The 21,497-nt window shown below is 42.0% G+C and overlaps 1 protein-coding gene across 2 annotated transcripts in view; it reads left to right on the forward strand.

The window, feature by feature from the left end:
• Positions 1-21,497, forward strand: part of LOC126414647 (parathyroid hormone/parathyroid hormone-related peptide receptor-like) — a 510,473-nt gene that overhangs the window by 93,638 nt on the left and 395,338 nt on the right. The window contains exon 2 of one of the 2 annotated variants that reach the window (XM_050083365.1): positions 20,857-20,930. The exons of the other annotated variant lie outside the window; for it this stretch is intronic. Coding sequence (XP_049939322.1) covers positions 20,910-20,930 — 21 coding nt within the window. The 5' untranslated portion in view covers positions 20,857-20,909. The remainder of the gene's footprint in view (positions 1-20,856; positions 20,931-21,497) is intronic. 2 annotated transcript variants of the gene reach the window in all.

Raw genomic sequence — 21,497 nt, forward strand, 5'->3', positions numbered from 1 at the left:
AACCAAAAAGTTTTGGGGAAAACACAGAAAACCTCAGTGAGAATAGTCGGGAGATGCAATTCGTTCCTCCCAACAACTAGTCTAAGTGTAATTACTGACGACTCTTTTATCTCAGCTAACCTGCTCGGTCTAACTGGAACTTCCCTGACTTATAAATAAAACTAAATCATCGTACATTGAGGGATCTTTCTCTCTCTGCTAAAACGTGTTTACAGAAGTCGGGTTTTAACTTTCAAATGACGAAGGAATGTTCACAACTGTGTTCATTAATTATAATTTCTCCCAAAGTACTCAAAGTTGTGCCCCTGACAAACGTTTACCGAGTCAACCTCAAGGCATTAAATAGTCTTCCGTGGATAGAAGTACGTCTACTGCCTGTATTTCGGTCTTTTTAGACTTGTATTTCTGATCCGTATTTTGGAACGCAACCTTCGTTGTTAGTGTTCCCAAAACTCACTTGAGCTCTTCGTCATGAAGTAATAAAAGAAGTCACACCTACACATTGCGAGAATCAGTATCTCTGTTTGTCACTGGTGAAATTCACTCATTTGTTTGGTTTCCACTGCACATAGATTGCCAATATCCATTGAAAACCAAACAACTTAGAGGAATTTCGCGTAGACCACCAGTCATTCGCAGTATGCAGGTTGCGACTGCTTTACCACGTTATGATTAAAGCCCTCAAGAGAATCTTGAAACCCTATCATCGAGCTTTCGTTCCCTAAAGAAAATACAGACAGTCCGTGGACCTACCTTCGTAAAATGTATATCTTCCACTGTCTCTGCGTACTATTATGGTTTCGTCACAAAAATATTTTTCCGTGGTTCTCTGAGCAAAGCAAGGTTTTACATAATAGAAACACAGCGACAGAAATACGATGATTACGACATCGGTTACAATGCACCTCACAGCGTCAACAGTACTAACATTACGTACAGAAAAGCTGACAAAGATAAAATAAAACTCACCTGCATACATACGGATCATTATATTTATAACATACTCATAAACAAACGATACATGTTAGCAACATTTACCAAAGACGAATCTAAAATTCATTAAGTCGTGACCGTTACCCCTTCTAGTATCTGATTGCCTGCGTTTAATAATCTGAACAATGATGCGAATCAGATATCAGTTATTGTTAGAAAAGTAAGTATTTCTGCTACTAACAATATAAGCTATTTCAATATCGTGCAAGTATTCACTGTGAAGATATATGAAAAGTGACACCTGAATTTTGGTCCGGACTTTTAGTAGCCAACTCACTTTCTAAACGAATATCATTGGTGGCCAGTAAGACCGAAATAAGTTCCGTTCGAGTTCTGATTTCTCTTATTGTATTATGATGATCATTTCTCCCTACGTAGGTAGGGTGTCAACAAAATATTTTCACATTCGGAAGAGAAAGTTGGTGATTGAAATCTCGTAAATAGACCTCGCCGCAAAGAAAACCGCCTTTGTTTCGGTGACTGCCACCCCAACTCGCGTATCATATCAGTGACACTCTCACTCCTATTGCGCGATAACACGAAACGAGCTGCCCCTCTTTGGACTTTATCAATGTCCTCCGTCAATCCTACCTGGTAAGGATCCCACACCGTGCAGCAATATTCCAGCAGAGGACGAACAAGTGTAATGTAGGCTGTCTCTTTAGTGGGTTTGTCGCATCTTGTAAGTGTTCTGCCAACAAAGCGCAGTCGTTGTTTCGCCTTCCCCACAATATTATCTATGTGGTCTTCCCAATTTAATTGCTCGTAATTGTAATTCCTAGGTATTTAGTCGAAATGACAGCCCTTAGATTTGTACGATTTATCGTATACCCAAAGTTTATCGGATTTCTTTTAGTACCCATGTGGATGACCTCGCGCTTTTCTTTGTTTACTGCCAATTGCCACTTTTCGTACCACACAGAAATTCTCTCTAGAACATTTTGTAATTGGAATTGATCGTCTGATAATTTTACTAAACGGTAAATTACAGCGTCATCTGCAAACAATCTAATGGGGCTGCTCAGATTATCACTTAGATCGTTTATGTAGATCAGGAACAGCAGGGGTCTATGACACTACCTTGCGGAACGCCAGATATCACTTCTGTTCCACTCGATGATTTACCGTTTGTCACTGCGAACTGTGACCTCTCTGAGAGGAAATCACGCATCCAGTCACATAACTGAGACGATACTCCATATGCAGGCAATTTGATTAATAGGCGCTTGTGAGGAACGTATCAAAAGTCTTCTGGAAATCTAGGAATATGGAATCGATCTGAAATCCCTTGTCGACAGCACTCATTACTTCATGGGAATAAAGAGCTAGCTGCGTTGCACAAGAACGATATTTTCTGAATCCATGTTGATTATGTATCAATAAGTCATTTTCTTCAAGGTGATTCATAATGTTTGAGCACAGTATATGCTCCGTAATCTTACCGCAAATTGAGGTCAGTGATATGGGTCTGTAATTCAATGGGTTACTCCTATTTCCTTTCTTGAATATTGGTGTGACCTGTGCTGCTTTCCAGTCTTTAGGAACAGACCTATCGTCAAGTGAGCAGTTATATATGATTGCTGAGAAAGGCGCTATTCTGTCTGCGTACTCTGAAAGGCACCTGATTGGTATACCATATGGACCGGAAGACTTGCCTTTCTTAAGTGATTTCGGTTGATTCGCAACACATAAGATATCTACTTTTATGTCACTCATGCTTCTGTAATGCGTAGTTTAAACTGGCGCGCACTTTCGAACACATATATGCCTGACTCCTGACAGATTTGTAGAAACGCATTTTTAGCACACAACTGCATAAATTATCTTTTGTTATGAATGATTTGATATATTATGAAACAGGCACGATCACGTAAAATGAGCGTTTGTACTCCAAATGGACCTACACTGTCCAGTTCATTACTAGTTCACTACTATTAAACAATAATGAAATAATAATGAACTGGGCCATGGCATAAAACACGGAAAATCTCATAAAAGAGCACAGTTATTAAACATTTCTGTGCTCTTTTATTAGATTTTCCTGGTTTTATGGCCAGAGATACTCATGCAGTGTGGCAAGAAAACAAATGCACTTTGTATTTTCAAGTGATCTCAGTTTGTGTAATGTTATTTAGTTGATATATAGCATCCAGAGATTAAGCTCTGGTCGAGTTATCGATGACCGTAATACACTCCCGGAAAAAAGTAGTATACAAATTCAGAGATTTCCAGTTCATTCAATATTTATGAAATGAATACATTTACAGATCAATGGCACAAGCGGTGTCAGATATCGGCACACGCTGAAGCACCCATATTAGCAGGTGATGTAGCCTCGACATGAGGCAGTGCAGGCGCTGCCTCCGGCATCCAATCGATCGTACAAATAGCGAGGTCCTGGGATACGTTACGCAACGCCTGGTCGACCTCTTCATGTAGTTCTGTAAGAGTTGTTGGTTGGTGAATCGCACGAGTCACTTCTCGTCCCATTATATCCCACACGTGCTCGATTGGAGACAAGTTAGGAGATCGCGCTGGCCATGAAAGTTGCCGCACTTCTGCAGAGCATAGTAAGTTTCACAGTGTGTCGGTGAGCGTTATCCTGTTGGAACAACACATCACAGACTGCGTAAGGCTTCCCAGGGCACCAAACGTAAGGCCTCCCCGATCAGTCTGGCAAACAGGTTCAAGGTGCTGTCTGTGGTTGACATTGTCCTTCATCCATGTCATCATCCGAGCCATCACAGATGGTGGGATTATTGGTAGTTAGGTGCTCCAATGTTAGACTTGTTATGGGGCACCCTAGGGACATGGCTGCCAAGGAAGGGAAGAAAGCCAGTGAGCACTCCATGTGCATACCGGGTGGAGTCGTTCTAGACGTGGAACGGGTCCTTCCGGATGCTATGAAGAGTACGGGGTGCAGCCAACTGCAGGCGATGGCTCAATTCGGTATAAATGATGTGTGTCGCTTCGGATCGGAAAAGATTCTCTCTTATTTCGAGCGGCTATTAGAACTGCCAGTATTGCCTGCGAAATGAAAGCAGAGCTCACCATTTGCAGCATAGTCAACAGGACCGATTGCGGACATCTGGTGCAGAGCCGCGTCAAGGGTCTGAATCAAAGGCTCAGACAGTTTTGCGACCATGTAGGCTGCAGATTCCGCAACTTGCGCCGTAAGGTGGTGGGGTTTCGGGTTCCACTAAATAGGTCAGGAATCCATTACACGCAGGAGGCGGCTACGTAGGTAGCGAGGGGCTGTGTAGCGTGGTCTGGCGTTTCTTTTTTTTTTTACGTTACAGGGCCTCGCGGAAAACAAAAAGGGTTTCAGTCTTGAAGAGTGTAGGTCGAACACAGGAAGAACGTAGATCGGTATAACAGTTGTAAAGTGTCGTAACTCTGTTGCGAAAGTACCAGAGCTCTACGCACTCACGCTCAAATCGTTATAGGCACTGAAAGCCGGCTAAAGCCGGAGGATCTAATGGTGTTCAGAAAAGACAGACTAAATACAGTTGGCGGAGGCTTGGTTGTTGCTATTGGAAGTAGTTTTGACTTGTAGAAAAATTGAAGTAGATAGTTCCTGAGAGTTAGTATTGGTAAAGGTCATTCTTGGAAACCTGAATAAAATAATAATTCGATCCTTTTTCCGACTTCCCAACTCAGATGATACAGGTGCTGAAAGTTTCAAAGAAAAAAATACCCGATTCATACAATTACAGTTGGTGGTGACTTCAATTTATCCTCGACATGCTGGGAAAACACATATTTAAATCCGGAGATACGTATACAACATCAAGCGAAATCGTACTAAACGCATTCTCTGAAAATATTTCGAGTAGTTAGTTCAGGAGCCTACTCGAACAGTAAACGGTTGTGAAAACACACTTGACGTCTTGCAAGCAAATAATCCTAAGCTAATAATGAGTATCAAAACGGAACAGGGATTAGTAAACACCGGGTTGTCGTAGCGAGACTGAATACCGTAACTGTCAAATCCTTCAAAACTAAAAAAAAATTATCTGTTCAAAAAAGCGGATGAAAATTTACTTGACGCCATCCTGAGAAACAATCTCCACTCCTTCCAAATTAACAATGTAAGTATAACAGATGTGGCTTGAATTCAGAGTAACAGTATCGTCAGCAATTGAGAAATTTGTTCCAAACAAGTTAATAAACGACCGAACTGATCCCCCAAGGCGCACAAAACAAGTCAGAACAGCAAAGAAGACGATGTAAATGTTCCAGGATTCGAATCAAGAACAGCTACTAACATGAGTAACTTGGAAGTAGATTCTTCGTGGTAGTAAAGCAACATAAATTACTTAGTAAAACGTCTTCCGGTCCAGACTGTATACCAGGTAGGTTCCTTTCAGAGTATGGTGCTGCATTAGCTCCATACATAACAATCATATGCAACTGCTCGCTCTACGAGAGATCCGTATCCAAAGACTGGAAGGTTGCACAGATCACACTAATATTCAAGAAAGAGAATAGGAGTAATCCACTAACTTACGGGCCCAAATCATTAACGTCGATATGCAGCACGATTTTGGATCATGTGGTCGAACATTATGAATTATCTGGAGGAGAACAGCCTATTGACACACAGTCAACACGGGTTTAGAAAATATCGTTCTTATGAAACACAATTAGATATTTACTCACCTAAAGTGTTGAGTGCTATTGACAAGAGACTTCAAATTGGTTCCGTATTTCTAGTTCTCCAGAAGGTCTCTTACACTGTTCCACACAAGAGCCTTGTTGTGAAATTGCGTGCTTATGAAATATCGTCTCAATTATGTGACTAGATTCGTGATTTCCTGTCGGAGAGGTCACAGCTCCTAGTAATTCACGGAAAGTCATCGAGTAAAAGAGGAATATTTTCTGGCATTTCCCAAGGCAGCGTTATAACCCATTTTGTGTTCGGCTGGCCGTTATGGCCGAGTGGTTCTAGGCGCTTCAGCCCAGAACCGCGCCGCTGCTACGGTCGCAGGTTCGAATCCTGCCTCGGGCATGGATGTGTGTGATGTCCTTAGGTTAGTTAGGTTTAAGTAGTTCTACGTTCTAGGGGAATGATGACCACAGATGTTAAGTCCTATAGTGCTCAGAGCCATTTGAACCAATAACAGAGAATTATCGTGAAGATGTTTCGATGAGCACTCTACCAGGTACTTAGATGTGATCTGCAGAGTATCATGTAGATGTAGATGTAGATATAGGTCACCTTCCTGTTGCAAGAACGGCGAAAGAAAGGGTCTAACAACAATATACTGCACGTTCCGAGCGCTGAATAGCTTTACTTCCAGAAACACCAAAGGTGAGCCAGAGTTGTAGCTTATCCCACCCCAGACCATAAGGCTTGTGATAAGGTCAGTATGTCTTGGGTGAGTGCACCCTACACTAACCGGATCTACGTCGTATGCACGAACGATTGTCACTTGCTTGAAGGCAGAATCGGCTTTCATCGCTGAAGACCACGGCTCGCCATTCCATCTTCAGAGTGATCCTGTGGTGGCACCAGTCAAACCGTGTACGTTGATGCTGTGGCGTGCCCGTTGTCCCACAACCGGTTCGCAAACGGCCCTTTATCTGTGATGCACGATCTGCCACTGTTGCCCTTACAATACGACGATTCCGGTGGGCGCCTGTGTTGCGTGAACGTCCAGAACGTCGTCTACAGGTGGGAAATGTCTACGTGACCTCTGATACCAGCATCATTCCACATCTGATGCATCACGTCCAGCTTGTGTGGTAGCTCTCCGAAAGGACCATCCCGCCACCTGGAAGGCCACAATTTGACCCCTTGGAAACTCGCCCAGTTGGTTGTCGGAAGCACGAGTGCATCTCCGTGGCATTTTTACCAGCTTGCTTCACAGGTTTGCACCATACTGAGTCTTCTGACTATAAGGATTTCCTACCAAAGGGTAGACACATGGCGTTCTGGTAGCTATGCCACTACGCTATCTCTTAGGGGACGACGTTGAAACAATGATCAGTACATCAACAATCTCCCATGTGGCGTGTGCTGTCAAAAGATCAAAATCGACATCGTCTTTCGAGGTGTATTAATTTTTTGCCAGTAGTGGAGTTGATCGATAGGTAATTAATAATAATACTCTTTCATAGCATCCCTCCACGTGTGGCAGCATGGTAGCATCCATAAAGCAGAAAAATCTGTGGGATGTAAACAGCGTATTGGGTTTGTCCCCGACATCAAAGAGTAGATATCAAGGGATTTTCTATGGTACGCTGTTTACATATTGATAGAGACCGAAATTGATATTAGACGGTATTTTTACTGTATTGGAAAGATTTATTTGTAAGCATAGCCGTGAATAATTATGGTTACTACGGATGCATACTGAAATACATAAAATGGGAAACAGTTACTTCTAGTGAGTTTGTTCCACAGAGCCATGTGACTTTGGAAGCAATGCATGTGAACGACAAAAATTGTCTCCAACGCATCGAAATTCGTCTGTACTACAATCGCAAAGAAGATGCTCGACGATATGGCTTATACGTTGAATTGCTAGAAATCGAATGCTATTAACCGATATTGCTGCTTTACGGCCGCTACCAAGTTCAGTTAGTGTTTACTAATGGTTTAGTGCATTAATAAAAAAGATAATTTCGAACTCAATTACACTTATCATTTCAGCGATCGTCAACTCAGCTTGCCACTTATGCTTTCGTTCATTCAGACGCACTACCAAATTGCAGTCTACTCTTTGAAGTTGGCAGTGGAGTGAAATCAATTAATGCCGACCGATGTTACTCGATTTCTGTCAAGTACTTCTATCAGCCATCTCGCCATAGCATTGCGCCAGTAATACGTATCGTAATAAGCAGTGACATACGACGCTCATTTCATTTATTCGAATTTTGAAACGCACACATTATGTGGTTAAACGTTGAAATATGCATCTCATTACAATATTCATTAAGCATCGAGAGTATAGAGGTTTCTTTTCAATTAATTACTGTCTTCTTGAGCAAAAGTAATACTTTAATGTAAGGAACATCTAAAATCTTAGCCACGTGTAAATCGATCCACAAAATTACATGATTCGCAGCTGATGTATGATCTTTTAAGTGCATTTACATCAGTATACTGTAAACATTGTAACGTTTTACAATTTATACGCTCGTTGCTTTTAGATTCAATTGTAAACATTCGTGTAATTAGGCATTGGGCAGGTACTACTGACGTTCTGGAGCGTATATCGAAACTGGTTGCAGCAAAAGATAATTCATACTGCTGCATGTTCAAAAGGACTTCTTGCACATAACAACTGTACCTTGTCTCTTCTTCAAAATATTACGCTTTACAGATATTTTCTTACAAGTATCACACAGATTATTTACATCAATGTTACTTTTTTTAGCTGTAAAAACTGAAAGGATTGACAAATATGGCAAGATAACATTTTACCTTCGCCATAGGAACACTTTAGGACGTAAATTCGTAAATCGATCTTCAAACCGAAGATGTTACACGTATTCACTTAAACTGTTAGACAGAGTTAACAGTTAACCACTCGTTTGTATTAAAGTAGTTAATGAAGTTGGTGAATTAAGTTAAATGGCTACCTTCCCTTTAAGATTTTGATGTCATCTTGTGCTGTAAATCTGGCTATGGTATCACATGCACGCCTGGCTGTATCTGGATAGTGCAAAGCGGCTGGTAGTGACCAAGTGTCGACAGTTCCTTTAAAAAACTGACCCTTCCTTTCTCACAGCGCTTGCGCTGACGTAGGATGTGATTTACATTAGCAATTGTTTCGTCATCAAGCTCACACTACGTTGTCTCCAATACGCCGATTCTTTAAAAATGGGAGGGGAAAGATCCAAGAGCGCGACGCGTTCTCACAATGGACGCTATTATTTTCCTTGAATGTCTGTAATTTATAAACCATGGCTGTCTTGTTATGAACAGCTGTATGCTTTCAAGGCTCTTATCTCTCGTTTCTTTTCTTTTTTTTTCCTACAGTTTCCCTGGCGCGAAAGAATCACTTGTTGTTCTACTATCAGGAGGAGTGTTATGTCCATGTGTCTCCCACTGCTAATTGCATCTCTCGCCATTGTATTTAATGTCGAAATGAGATTTAATCCATACAAATTCTATAATTTGATCAGCTTATTTACTTGACGATAGAGGTCTACTACGTGGAGAGTGAATTTACCAGTTATTTTGCTCCAATTACTGAAACAATTGATTTAAGAACGCTTTATAAGCCGGTGATTATTACCGCCTTTGTGGAAGGTTCAAATGGTTCAAATGGCTCTGAGCACTATGGGACTTAACTGCTGAGGTCATCAGTCCCCTATAACTTAGAACTAATTAAACCTAACTAACCTAAGGACATCATACACATCCATGTCCGAGGCAGGATTCGAACCTGCGACCGTAGCGGTTCCAGACTGAAGCGCATAGAGCCGCTCGGCCACACCGGCCGGCCGCCTTGTGGATTTTGAGGTATCTTGCATATTTTAGTGCCTGCATAATAGCAATTACTTAAGGTATATGGATGTATCGCATTGTAATAGAAATTTAGTTTCTTTCGCATTTTGTGGACAGAAGAAAGCGCATCCTGTATGATTTTCCGTATCCATTTTTGAGCCATCTGCATATAATTTAATATATCCTGTCCACTTTCCTTGCAGGTACGGCGTAGGCGAAAACTCCCCGTATCCTTTTCCTTTGCTGAAATAATCGACATCTGTTACACATGAATATTGTGGTAACAGCTATGATGATCATATGGGAACATTGGAAGGAACTCAGATATTTCCAAAGTTTGTATCGGTTGTAGATACGAAACTGTTGTTTCCTGGTATTTTTGTAAAACCGGATTTAAGAGAGCGTTTTGCACTTTTTTATCGGTGGATGGTTAGTATCAGCCATTCTGTATAGGATATGACGATCACACAGCATTGTTCCGCGAATATCAAGAATCATTTCCAAGGGCATTATTTGGGGAAGAAAGCTAAGCTCCGAGACAGACATGTAGGCTTTTTTACTTGAGCTTGTCCAGCAGTACCTGTACCTTTTATCAGCATTGTGAATAGACCATGCATGCGTAATCTATATTCAAACAGTACTTGGAATAACGTAACCAGAATGTTCGGTGGGCTCCCAACCACCTTCTCACTGGTCTGGGGAGGTTCAATGCTTTTTCGCATGTTCTGACTTCGGTTTTGATATCAAGTAACCAACTCATTCTTGAATCAGACAGAATGTCATGAAATCTTGCTTGGGATTTTATTTGTATTTTATGGGCAGCTAGTCTTACACTGTTCAAACAGCCTGGACAGTTTGTTGTGCAAAAGGAACAATTACCGAAAGTGTTTACAACGCAATTCAATAGGCAGCACAGTTTAAGTAACACTTAAGTAATACCAACTCAGAAATATAATGCCCCTAAAGATATCACTTTTTCGAACCTCTTCATTGTCTCCAATTGCGAAGCATAAGTCTGAAAGTTGGCTCTTTTTTAATGGTGCATAAGCGTGGTGACATGCGACCGACGTCACCCGCTGGCTCGGCGAAGCTTCAAACGAAAAGGTGCTAAAAAAGGCCACATCTCATAAGTTCACGTGAAGTGAAAAGTGGGTTAATGATTGCACATTTTCACCAAACATCACCAAAGTCCTCCCCAACATCATCGGAGACGTGTCATACGATGGCAGTGTCGTCCACTCCCAGTCGTCACACTCCCACTTAGCCACATTTCATCACTTCTTTCGACGCCTCTGCGATGGAAGTTAGTACCGCGTCACCCAGCGTTGAAATCATACTGTTTTCCTGCGGGTGGCCTAGGGAAATATATGAGACACAGCCGCTCAGAATCAACACGACAAGCCCACAGGAAGGTAGCGCAAAGGATTTCAAAGAAAACATCCTTTCCCTTGGTTTGCAGAGCAATGAGCAACAGAGTGACGTTATTGATAACGTTTGATACTCTGACACATCCTGGACGATTCTACCCTACTCTAAGGGCATCATGGGACTGCAACGCCACTGAACTCAATCTGTAGTCCAATCGTAATTTTTGCTCTGGTCTACAGAGTGATAGCACTACGGACTGTTTAAAACCATTCGAAGAAATGTGAACTTGATACGATGCAGCACAGGGTGTTTATTCTTTTTCAGCCCTCGTGTTTCGTGCCCTCCTGTGGCGTGATCACGGAGGGGAGCAACATTGGCACAAGCGTGAATGAAACGGCAACATCCTCGGTGCCATCCAAGCACGTTAAAAATGTTCCTGTCGGGGTCTTTGATATACACTGAAGCGCCAAAGAAACTGGTATAGACATGCGTATTCAAATACAGAGATATGTAAACAAGCAGAATACGGCGCTGCTGTCGGCAACATCTACATAAGACAACAAGTGTCTGGCGCAGTTGTTAGATCGGTTACTACTGCTACAACGGCAGGTTATCGAGATTTAAGCGAGTTTTAGCGTGGTGTTATACTCGGCGCACGAACGATGGGACACAGCATCTGCGAGGTGGTGATGAAGTGGGGATTTTCCTGTACGACCATTTCACGAGTGTATCATGAATATCAGGAATCCGGTTAACATCAAATCTCCGACATCGCTGCGGCCTGAAAAAGGTCCTGCTAGAACGAGACCAACGACGACTGAAGAGAATCGTTTAACGTGACAGAAGTGCAACCCTTCGCAGATTGCTGAAGATTTCAACGCTGGGCCGTCAACAAGTGTCTGCGTGCGAACCATTCTACGAAACATAATCGATATGGACTTTGGGAGACGAAGGCCCACTCGTGTACCCTTGATGACTGCGCGACAAAAATCTTGACGCCTCGCTCGGGCCCGTCAACACTGGCATTGGATTGTTAGTGACTGGAAACATGTTGCCTGGTCGGACGAGTCTCGTTTCAAATTGTGTCGAGTGGATGGACGTATACGTGTATGGAGAAAACCTCATGAACCCTTGGACCATGCACGTCAGCAGGTGACTGTTCAAGCTGTTAAAGGTTCTGTAATGGTGCGGGGCGTGAACAGTTGGAGTGATATGGGACCGCTGATACGTCTAGATACGCTTCCGACAGGTGACATGTACGTAAGCATCCTGTCTGATCACCTGCATCCATTCATGCCCACTGCGCATTCCGAAGGACCTGGGAAATTCCAGCAGGACGACGAGACACCCCAGACGACCACAGTTGCTACAGAGTGGCTCCAGGAACACTCTTATGAGTTTAAACACTTTCACTGACCACCAAACTCCCCAGACATGAACGTTATTGAGCATATCTGGGATGCCTTGCAATTTGCTGTACAAAAGAGATCTCCACCCCCTCGTAGTCTTACGGATTTATGGACAGCCCTGCAGGAGTCATGCTGTCAGTTCCCTCCAGCACTACTTCAGACATTACTCGAGTCCATGCCAATTCGTGTTGCGGCACTTACGCGTGCTCGCGGAGGCCCTACACGATATTAGGCAGGTGTACCAGTTTCTTTGGCTCTTCAGTGTACATGTAGCCAAGTAGTGCCCTGCGCCTTAGGTCAGGCAACCCTACCTAAGAGGTGTGTTACAAATCTTACTCTTTGAGCTACGCTATTTAGAAAAGTGACAATTTTTTTAAGTGTTCACGAACCAGTCCCCACAAAAAGACGGTGAAACTAACAATAAAGGTGCTAAGGTCGAGACAGTTTGAATGAGACTGAATGCAAACAGTGAGTCACTTTATTTGATTGTCTTTCACGCCATTCCCGCCCATACTTAAATGTAAGAAATATTGTTTTAGTACAATGCCCTTCTCAAGCATTTCCGAGAATTCGACATTCACAGCAGTACAAACCTATTTATTACCATACCAGAGAGCCATCCAACACTGCAGCGGCTTTATTGGAACCAGCCAAGGCGTCAGAGTCCACCTGTACCACATCTGAGTCTCTTCAGCCTTCTTCCTAATCTCACGCTATTCACTAATAGGGTGCTCCTTCAATCGCAGTTGATGTTACGGGTAACGACTCCATTTCAAAAATATAGTAAACGTGCTTTCCAACGTACAGTAATGAACAAGCGTCCTGGGCGACTATATAGTCTGTGCACCAACAAGTGTTATCACTCCCGTTATCAAAATGAAGAGGTTTACGTCACAGCAGGCAGTAAAACAGGCAATACCTAACCTATTCCACAAACACTGAACAAATACGCTTTCTACGTATGCTTCAAAATCAATACAAAATGATACGTTCGTGTAAATATATTTTGGCTAAGCTGGCGGCGGTTATTTGACTAGGAGTTCTGCAGCAGGCCAGGAGAGGAGCTGTTGCTGACAGTCCGTGGGGAGAAAGCCGCGCGAGCTTGAAAGGAAGGGAAGGGCTTGGGCAGTACAGAGGGGACCAGTCGACTAGCACCCAGCACAGGATATTGGAAAGTGTTGATTTTGGAAGGCAGCAGGTTTTCCTGTTTGGTAGTGGTTACGTTGTGGGCAGCCATGTGTAAAGTCATGGATTCTTTTGGCCATGTCCATTGCTGTTGTGGAAAATTCGATGTGGTGGTGCCAGGTTTTAATTCCGCATCGAAAGTACTTAGAGATTGCCCTACTGCGTGGCAGTGTAGCAGTTATCACCTTCACATAACGGAAGTTAACGGTGAGCGCCTGTCTGCTGTATTGTACACTGAGTGACAAAAGTCATGGGAAAGTGATATGCACGTAAATAGGTGACTGTAGTGTAGAGTCTTGTTCCGCAAAGAAGCAAGGAAGAATGGTTCTAATGGCTCTGAGCACTATGGGACTCAACTGCTGAGGTCATTAGTCCCCTAGAACTTAGACCTAGTTAAACCTAACTAACCTAAGGACATCACAAACATCCATGCCCGAGGCAGGATTCGAACCTGCGACCGTAGCGGTCTTGCGGTTCCAGACTGAAGCGCCTTTAACCGCACGGCCACTTCGGCCGGTTAGCAAGGAAGAGGATGTTGTCATGAGTGGCTGGTATACTCTTTCTACAGCACAAATGCGCACGTGGATTAACACGGTTCTTTATTTACATGAACAGGAAGCTACTTATCTTGAATAGAGCCCATATATTGTGGTATAAGCTCATCAGTAATAATCATCTCGCAGACAATATCGACAATCTTGCTATTACAAACTTTAGTGTCACTGCTAGTCCCGCTCTAATCACTAATCTGGTCGCTATGTACTGTCGTAGCCTGTTATGAACTGAGCCCGCTCTGCGAGTATGCTGACGGACACCAAACTGGAAGAGTGAAAGTGAGTCAGTTAGTCCCTCCGGTCAGTGGTGGCAGCCTAAATACATTATTTCGAGAAGGCGTTGGCTACGTGTGGCTTGTGATATGTCTCTGGCCTCTCCTGTAATAGGTGCGCTTGAGCCAGTGCCTACTAATCGATCTTCGTTTCATCACCGGTGTGCTGGTGACAGCTTACGCTTGAAGGAGCTGTCATTTGTACTCAAGTGATTCATGTGAAAAGGTTTTTGACATGGTTATGGGCTCATGACGGGAGTTAACAGACTGTCAACACAGCGTGGCAGTTGGAGCTAGAGGCATGGGACATTCCATTTCGTAAATCCTTACGGAATTCAATATTCCGAGATCCAAAGTTTCAAGAGTGAGCTCAGATATACCAAATTTCGGGCATTACATCTTACCACGGCCAACGCATTGGCCGACGGCCTTCACATAACAACAGAGAGCAGCGGCGTTTACGTAAGTTGTCAGTGCTAATAGACAAGCAATACGGCCTGAAATAACAGCAGAAATCAATGTGGGACGTACCACGATTGTATCCGTTAGAACAGTGTGGCGAAATTTGGCGTTAATGGGCTATGGCAGCAGATGACTGACGCGAATGTCACTTGGTCTCTAGATGACTGGAAAACTGTGGCCTGATCAGATGAGTCCCTATTTCAGTTGGTAAGAGGTGATGGTAGCGTTCGAATTGCACCCAAGTAGTCAAGGCACTGTGCAATGTGGTGGTGGCTCCATAATGGTGTGGGCTGTGTTTACATGGAATGAAACGGGTCCTCTGGTCCAACTGAACCAATCATTGACTGGAAATGCTATATTCGGCAACTTGCAGACCATTTTCAGTCGTCCATGGACTTCATGTTTCCAAACAATGATGGGATTTTTATAGATGGCAATGCGCCAAGTCACCGGGACACATCTAATCGCGACTGGTTTGAAGAACATTTTGGACAGTTGGAGCGAATGATTTGGCGACCCGGATCGCCCGACATGAATCCCATCGAACATTTATGGGGCACAATCGAGGTGTCCTGACCGGCAACACTTTCGCAATTAGGGGTGGCTAGGGAGGCAGTATGGCTCAATATTTCTGCAGGGGACTTCCAACGACTTGTTGAGTCAATGCTATGCCAAACTGCTGCACGACGCCGGACAAAAGGACATCCGACAGGATATTAGGAGGTATCCCATGACCTTTGTCACCTCAGTGTGTAATAACAGACAAGGGAATGGTCCAGTCCGATATGTCGAAACATATCCCAAAATTTTTCACGCACAAGAAATGCACTGTCATATCTTCAGCTGCTAAGGCGCACTGCAAATATTTTTTTAAAGATGTTAAAGTTACTCATTTTTGCCGAATCAAGAATCGCCAGTAACAGCAGTTTGTACAGCCCTAACGCGCAAATCGGCGAATAAACAGCTGCATCAGTGGCAAGGGAACGTTGTTCAGAGTGCATACACGTGAATTTTGCGCACTTAAACAATACCAAAAATGTCTCAGATCATTAATGTTTTGAATAACTTGCAGTTCATATCGACAGAAAAACTGTTTTTACACAAATGACTACCAGAGGAAAGAAAATCAAGGCAGTGCATGATGTTACATTACAGACGACTTCAATTGCATACTTTAAGAGATATCAGCACTTCTTCATCATCGATATTGTGGATCAAATCTCATCTACTGCAAGCTCTTTGCTTTCCACATTTTGAGAGATGGCAGTATCGATTGAAATACCAAAAAAAGTCCAGTAAACGTGGGTTCTGCGATCTAAGGCGCTGCAAGCATGGACTGTGCGGTTGGTCCCGGCGGAGGTTCAAGTCCTCCCTCGGGCATGGGTGTGTGTGTTTGTCCTTAGGATAATTTAGGTTAAGCAGTGTGTAAGCTTAGGGACTGATGACCTTACCAGTTAAGTCCCATAAGATTTCGCACACATTTTTGAAACGTGGGTTCTAAAATTCATACCTTAAGAGCTTGTTCAGTAGAAGAGATTTTTTTTCACAGTAGTCAAGATGATCAAGTGCTCATAGCTATGAAGGTATGCATTTTAGAACCCATGTTTACTGGACTTTTTTTGGTCTTTTAATCCATACTGCCATCTCTCAAAATGTGGAAAGCAAAGAGCTTGCAGTAGATGAAGTTTTTTCCGCAATATCGAAGGTGAGGAAGTGTACTGTGATAAGCAACCTGCTCATGTATAAATAACGTACGATATTCAAGGGAGAGAGTGTCATTGTATGACAATCAGTAAAACAAAGTGAAATATTTTGGCGATCTCCACCTATATAACGAGAAATGGCCACCGCAACACAATAAGAGAAATCAGAGCTCACAGAGAAAGATTTTTGTGTTCATTACTTTTGTTTTTCCCCGTGTAGACCTATATACTATTCAGCAAACAGATTTGCTTGATCGCACTGAGTCGTTTAGCGAACAAAATACAAACATCCGGTCAGATTTGTGACAGGATTCATCAATTTTATAATAAGTGGAACTGCAATTCATGAACGAAATCGACAGATGTAGTCAAACTCTCAAGGAAGGATTTAGGTGTTTAAAATGTGCTTTGACCATTTTTTCCAACATAGAATTGGAGAGTGGAATGGTCAATAAATAGTCTTTGCACCCTACATCAAGCACTTTGATTTGAACTGCAGAATAGTGTGGTGCAGTTGTTTTGATGTAACATAGCGATGTTTGGAGTAAAGGAACACAATTTTTTGTTTTTGTTTTCTCTAAATGAGAATAGTATCAGAAACCTATAAGTATCTCTTATATGAATAGATTTTGACACAAAATTCACTGATTTTGGTAGAAAGGCACTGATTTCGACTGAAAATACGCTGATTTTTCTTACATTCTCAAACATCCATTTGATACCCTGTCATAAATTCCACCCTCTTCACATCCGAATGTCTCATGGACTCTCTGCACCACTGCAGGAATGTGATGTTAAAACACGTATTAAAATATCTCCTTTAGCGACCCCTAGCCGCGAGATGACAGAATATACGATAAATGGTCTCTAAGAAAAATGACCTTTTTAAGTGTGTTGTATGATGGATTGGAGAATATATGGGTGACCCATCTACTCTCGTAAATACCAGTCGTTATAGATATTCCATTGGGCTTTTACTATAATCATTGCAGTAGCATGTCGTTTAATAATGTATGAACCATCTCTGAAGATGCTTAAAGCGTCAGGAATAGAAACAAAGCGTTAATCTGGACTGGATCAAAGCATTTATCTGGACTGGGTTTGGAAAAAAACATCGATTCATGTTATGACCTTTACCAAGATATTAATCATTTATATTACAGGCAAATTCTATCTGTAGGAGCCTAATCCAATGAGATGATTTTTTTAACTAAATTGGACTCTATTAGATCCCTGTGTGCACAGCCACTATCGAGAATTTCAATATCAAGAATCGGACGGCAATCAGTCCCAAAATCCATCGTTTATCTATATTTCGACTATTACATAGTCATCATCGGAGCTAATAAAAACAAAGATATGTGGAATCAACAACAGATATAAAAAAATTTCAAATATCAAAGCTACTGCAATCCATAAGAAAGTACACAGCAATAACACACCAGTTGCCAATAGGTGATGTAGGCCCCAACGTATCAAAGAAAAACAGAAATAAATGATACAGGTATGCATGTGACTGACAGAGAACTGAGGTTTTTGCTTACACCATCGCAAGTGGCAGGACATATATATCTTTGAGCACCTGTGGTGCTCTCTATTGAACTATACATCAAAAAACATTTTTATTGTAATATTTTTTAAATTCTTTTTGTAATAAAACCAAGCTGATAATAAGATCTTTTAAAAATGTATGTCAAGGATTTACAATGTGGTATGGTGAAACGAAAAGTCATTTTACATGGGATTAAAGACAGTATTGCACACATGCTTTATACATAATATTAAGAGTAATATTTTAGAATCTATTCACAAAAGTACCTACAATAATAGATTTAAAATCAGCTAGGATACTTAAATCCATTTAAAATTCAGGGATGTATACACTAGAGTAAAATAACGTAAAAGTGTTCAGTATGGGACTTGAGGTGCCTCCTCTGGACTTACAATACAATCTGGTGCAAATCAAAGCAGCAGTCTGTTACAACACATGTATTGGATGCTAAATTTACAACCACTTCACAAAATGTATTTGTTTTATGTAACAGAAGGTCTGAACAAATGTAGTGAGTAAAATCTAACATATATAAAATAGTGAAGTATATGAAGTAGTGTCATAGAGGCCTTGAACTGCCCTCTGTGGACTTAGCTATGAATAAAACGGTATTCTGTAGAAAATCTAATATAAAGTCAAATATTTGAACAAATATACGTTATATACGATATGACATTTCAGTGCTTGTGCCATTCTGATTACAATGCAAAGTTCCTTTGGACATGCATGCATCAGAATAACACAGACACTGATATATCATATTTATCTGCCGATACCGGACAAGATACTTTCAAGTACAATGTCTGGCCTGTAAGGGAATATACATAATGGATGTACGAGCACTGGTCGCAGACACAGGGGTTGACGACATATGGAAGTCTGAGTGTGGCTCTGCGTCGTGCACAAATAGACAAACGGTAAGGCGACCGATCGCGATAAGCGGGAAATCCGGGTTCGAGTGCTGGTCCGACACAAATTTTAACTGTCGTCATTCCATTCTACGGCTGACTGCTGTTCTTATTCGCAATTGAGAATTCATTTAATGTAAATATACATTATGCCCTTTCATATCCGCGTCTCTAATATAGGGTCTGTACCGTGTCAAAATGTTTCTGAATTAAAAAAAAAATATATATTCAACGAAGAACATCGTAAAATGTTATTTATATCATAGTCACAGATTACCTTTTCAATAACCAGAGGGTGTATTACACCGGTGACACAATCTCAGACCATCCATCGGTACATGATAATGATGAGCTGAAATAATGTTCGAAGGCTACATCCACTTCTAAACTCTTAGCCCAGTTGCGTTTTGTGTGTGTGTGTGTGTGTGTGTGTGTGTGTGTGTGTGTGTGTGTGTGTGTGCACGGACACGTGCGCGTGCGTCACAGGTACCCCCCAGACTCTTTCTTGAACCTAACGTGGTTGGGTCCACTTCCAAACACTATGACAGACCTGACGCAAGTCTTCCTTCGCACCCTACTCTGGACCTAATGGGACTGGGTACCCTCAGGGCCTGGGCTTAGGTTTCTGAGATGGATCCACCAGTGTTAATTCCAGCTAGTGTTCAGAGGCAAACGCACCCCAGTCGGTACCTGAGTAGTGTTCGAAGGTGGACCCGTGCACGTTGGGTCCGGGATATTGATCAGAGGAGAAGCCGCCTCCCGCCCCCCTCCACCCCCCCCCCCCCCCCCCCACACACACACAAACATACGAGAAAGTAGAAACAGGTTGTTAGGTGCTCATGGAGCTAGATTTCGTAAGATTCAGTAGGCGTGAAGGAGTATTTAAGACAGCTAAACACATATGCAACTACCATGTGCTAAATAACATTGTAACGCACTCCAGCTATACCACAATCCGTGTGTTTTACTTCAAGTAACAGATTTATTGAGAAAATAAGTTCTTTCTACTGTCAGTCATGGTTTTCTTTATTAAGTGCGAACTGCTTAGCAGCGCTGGATACACATATCAGCGCTTAATATAAGGAAATACCTCCGTGCCACCTTCTTCCTTTTTCAAAATATTGATTCATTACTGCTTTTATAACTAGAGGCATCAGTGGTCAGGTGGCCATGCTCCATAAGTGATAAAGTAGGAATAGCTTTTACTTCGATTGTTGTAAGGAAAAGACATTCTGCAGTACACGTTTTTAAATGTGCTTCAAAGTCCAGAACTCGGATCTGTGACTCAAAACTTCACTTAGGACGCGTTTTGTAAAGATTCTACCATCCAGGGGCAATTTGCCATACAGTCAACGTTTCCTGTACGAGAGATAAAGTTATGAGTTGCATTGGAACCCAACGCAAGCACTACTCACACCGCACATATATTTAGCTCCTAATTATTGCAAAGAGTGTATTATAGGAACTGTCACGTGGTTGTGTTGTTATTATTATTATTATTATTATTATTATTATTATAGCAGAACCCTTTACTCCTGAGTTGTATACACCAACCTTTTTTTTACACGAATTTTTGACGTACAGCAAATGTACATTGAATAAGATTCTTTAATTAGGGTTAACTTTGTTAAGCGTTATCAGTCATTCATGAAGCATCGGCGTCCGTTTAGCCACTATTTTTTATCACTCACCTGCCGGCGTGTGCATCATGTTTATGAGGCTGTGATAGGGAATTTCGTGCGGCTCTGAATCTTGTATATACTTTTAGCGGTTTATTTTCTCGTAGTGTTAGCGGTATATATATTCAGTGGCTAGTTGGGGTCGAGGCAGCTGTCAAATGGAATGTCCCTGACTCATCGTGAAATGTTTCCAAAAGAAAGAACAAGAATATTATGCAGCACTTTATCAAAAGCGAATCATTTAAAATGCAGATAATACCATTTACAGTGCACAGAAAAAAAAAAACCAGCCAAGGAATTGCTTTTGCAGATGTTATAAACCACCGAAAACAATGCTGTCAGACTGACCAGCCTACTGGATGAATGGCCGCAAATCCCATCCTCGTAAGTAATGAGTTTATTCACAAAATAACATTTTTTCTTCTGTCGTTCACGATTTTTTTAATATGTTGTGTTTCGATAATAGATACACGTGATGTTAATGTTCACTAGCATATGTCCAGATACTTTTGATCAGATAGCGTAAGCGCAAAGTAGATCACACCACACTGCAAGCAAATAAGAGGGGAGCAAGTTCGCATGTGCACTGTTCAAGTGGCAGGAGGTATACACTCTTCCTAGCCGAACATCGGTTTCAAAGTCAGCCATATCGACCATCCCACTCTCGAATAACAAGTGGGAAAATCGAACAGTGTGTTCCATAGTCTTATCGTTGCTGTGTACAGTGAGCTGCCACCTCACAGGAATATGCTGCTGTGAGAATTAGTGGTGGCCTGCAAATGCGATACTGAGCAGTGTATAATTATTACTAACTTAATTTACCATAAACAACACTATTAACAAGATACTCTTAATGGAATGGAATAAATCTGTGTTACGCATCTGATCTCATTTGGTGGCTCGCTGCCGGTGTCAGCAAGTGGATTCAATATAAAATATATTATTACATCT

Source organism: Schistocerca serialis, chromosome 1 (assembly GCF_023864345.2).
Source record: "Schistocerca serialis cubense isolate TAMUIC-IGC-003099 chromosome 1, iqSchSeri2.2, whole genome shotgun sequence".
NCBI lineage: Eukaryota > Metazoa > Arthropoda > Insecta > Orthoptera > Acrididae > Schistocerca > Schistocerca serialis.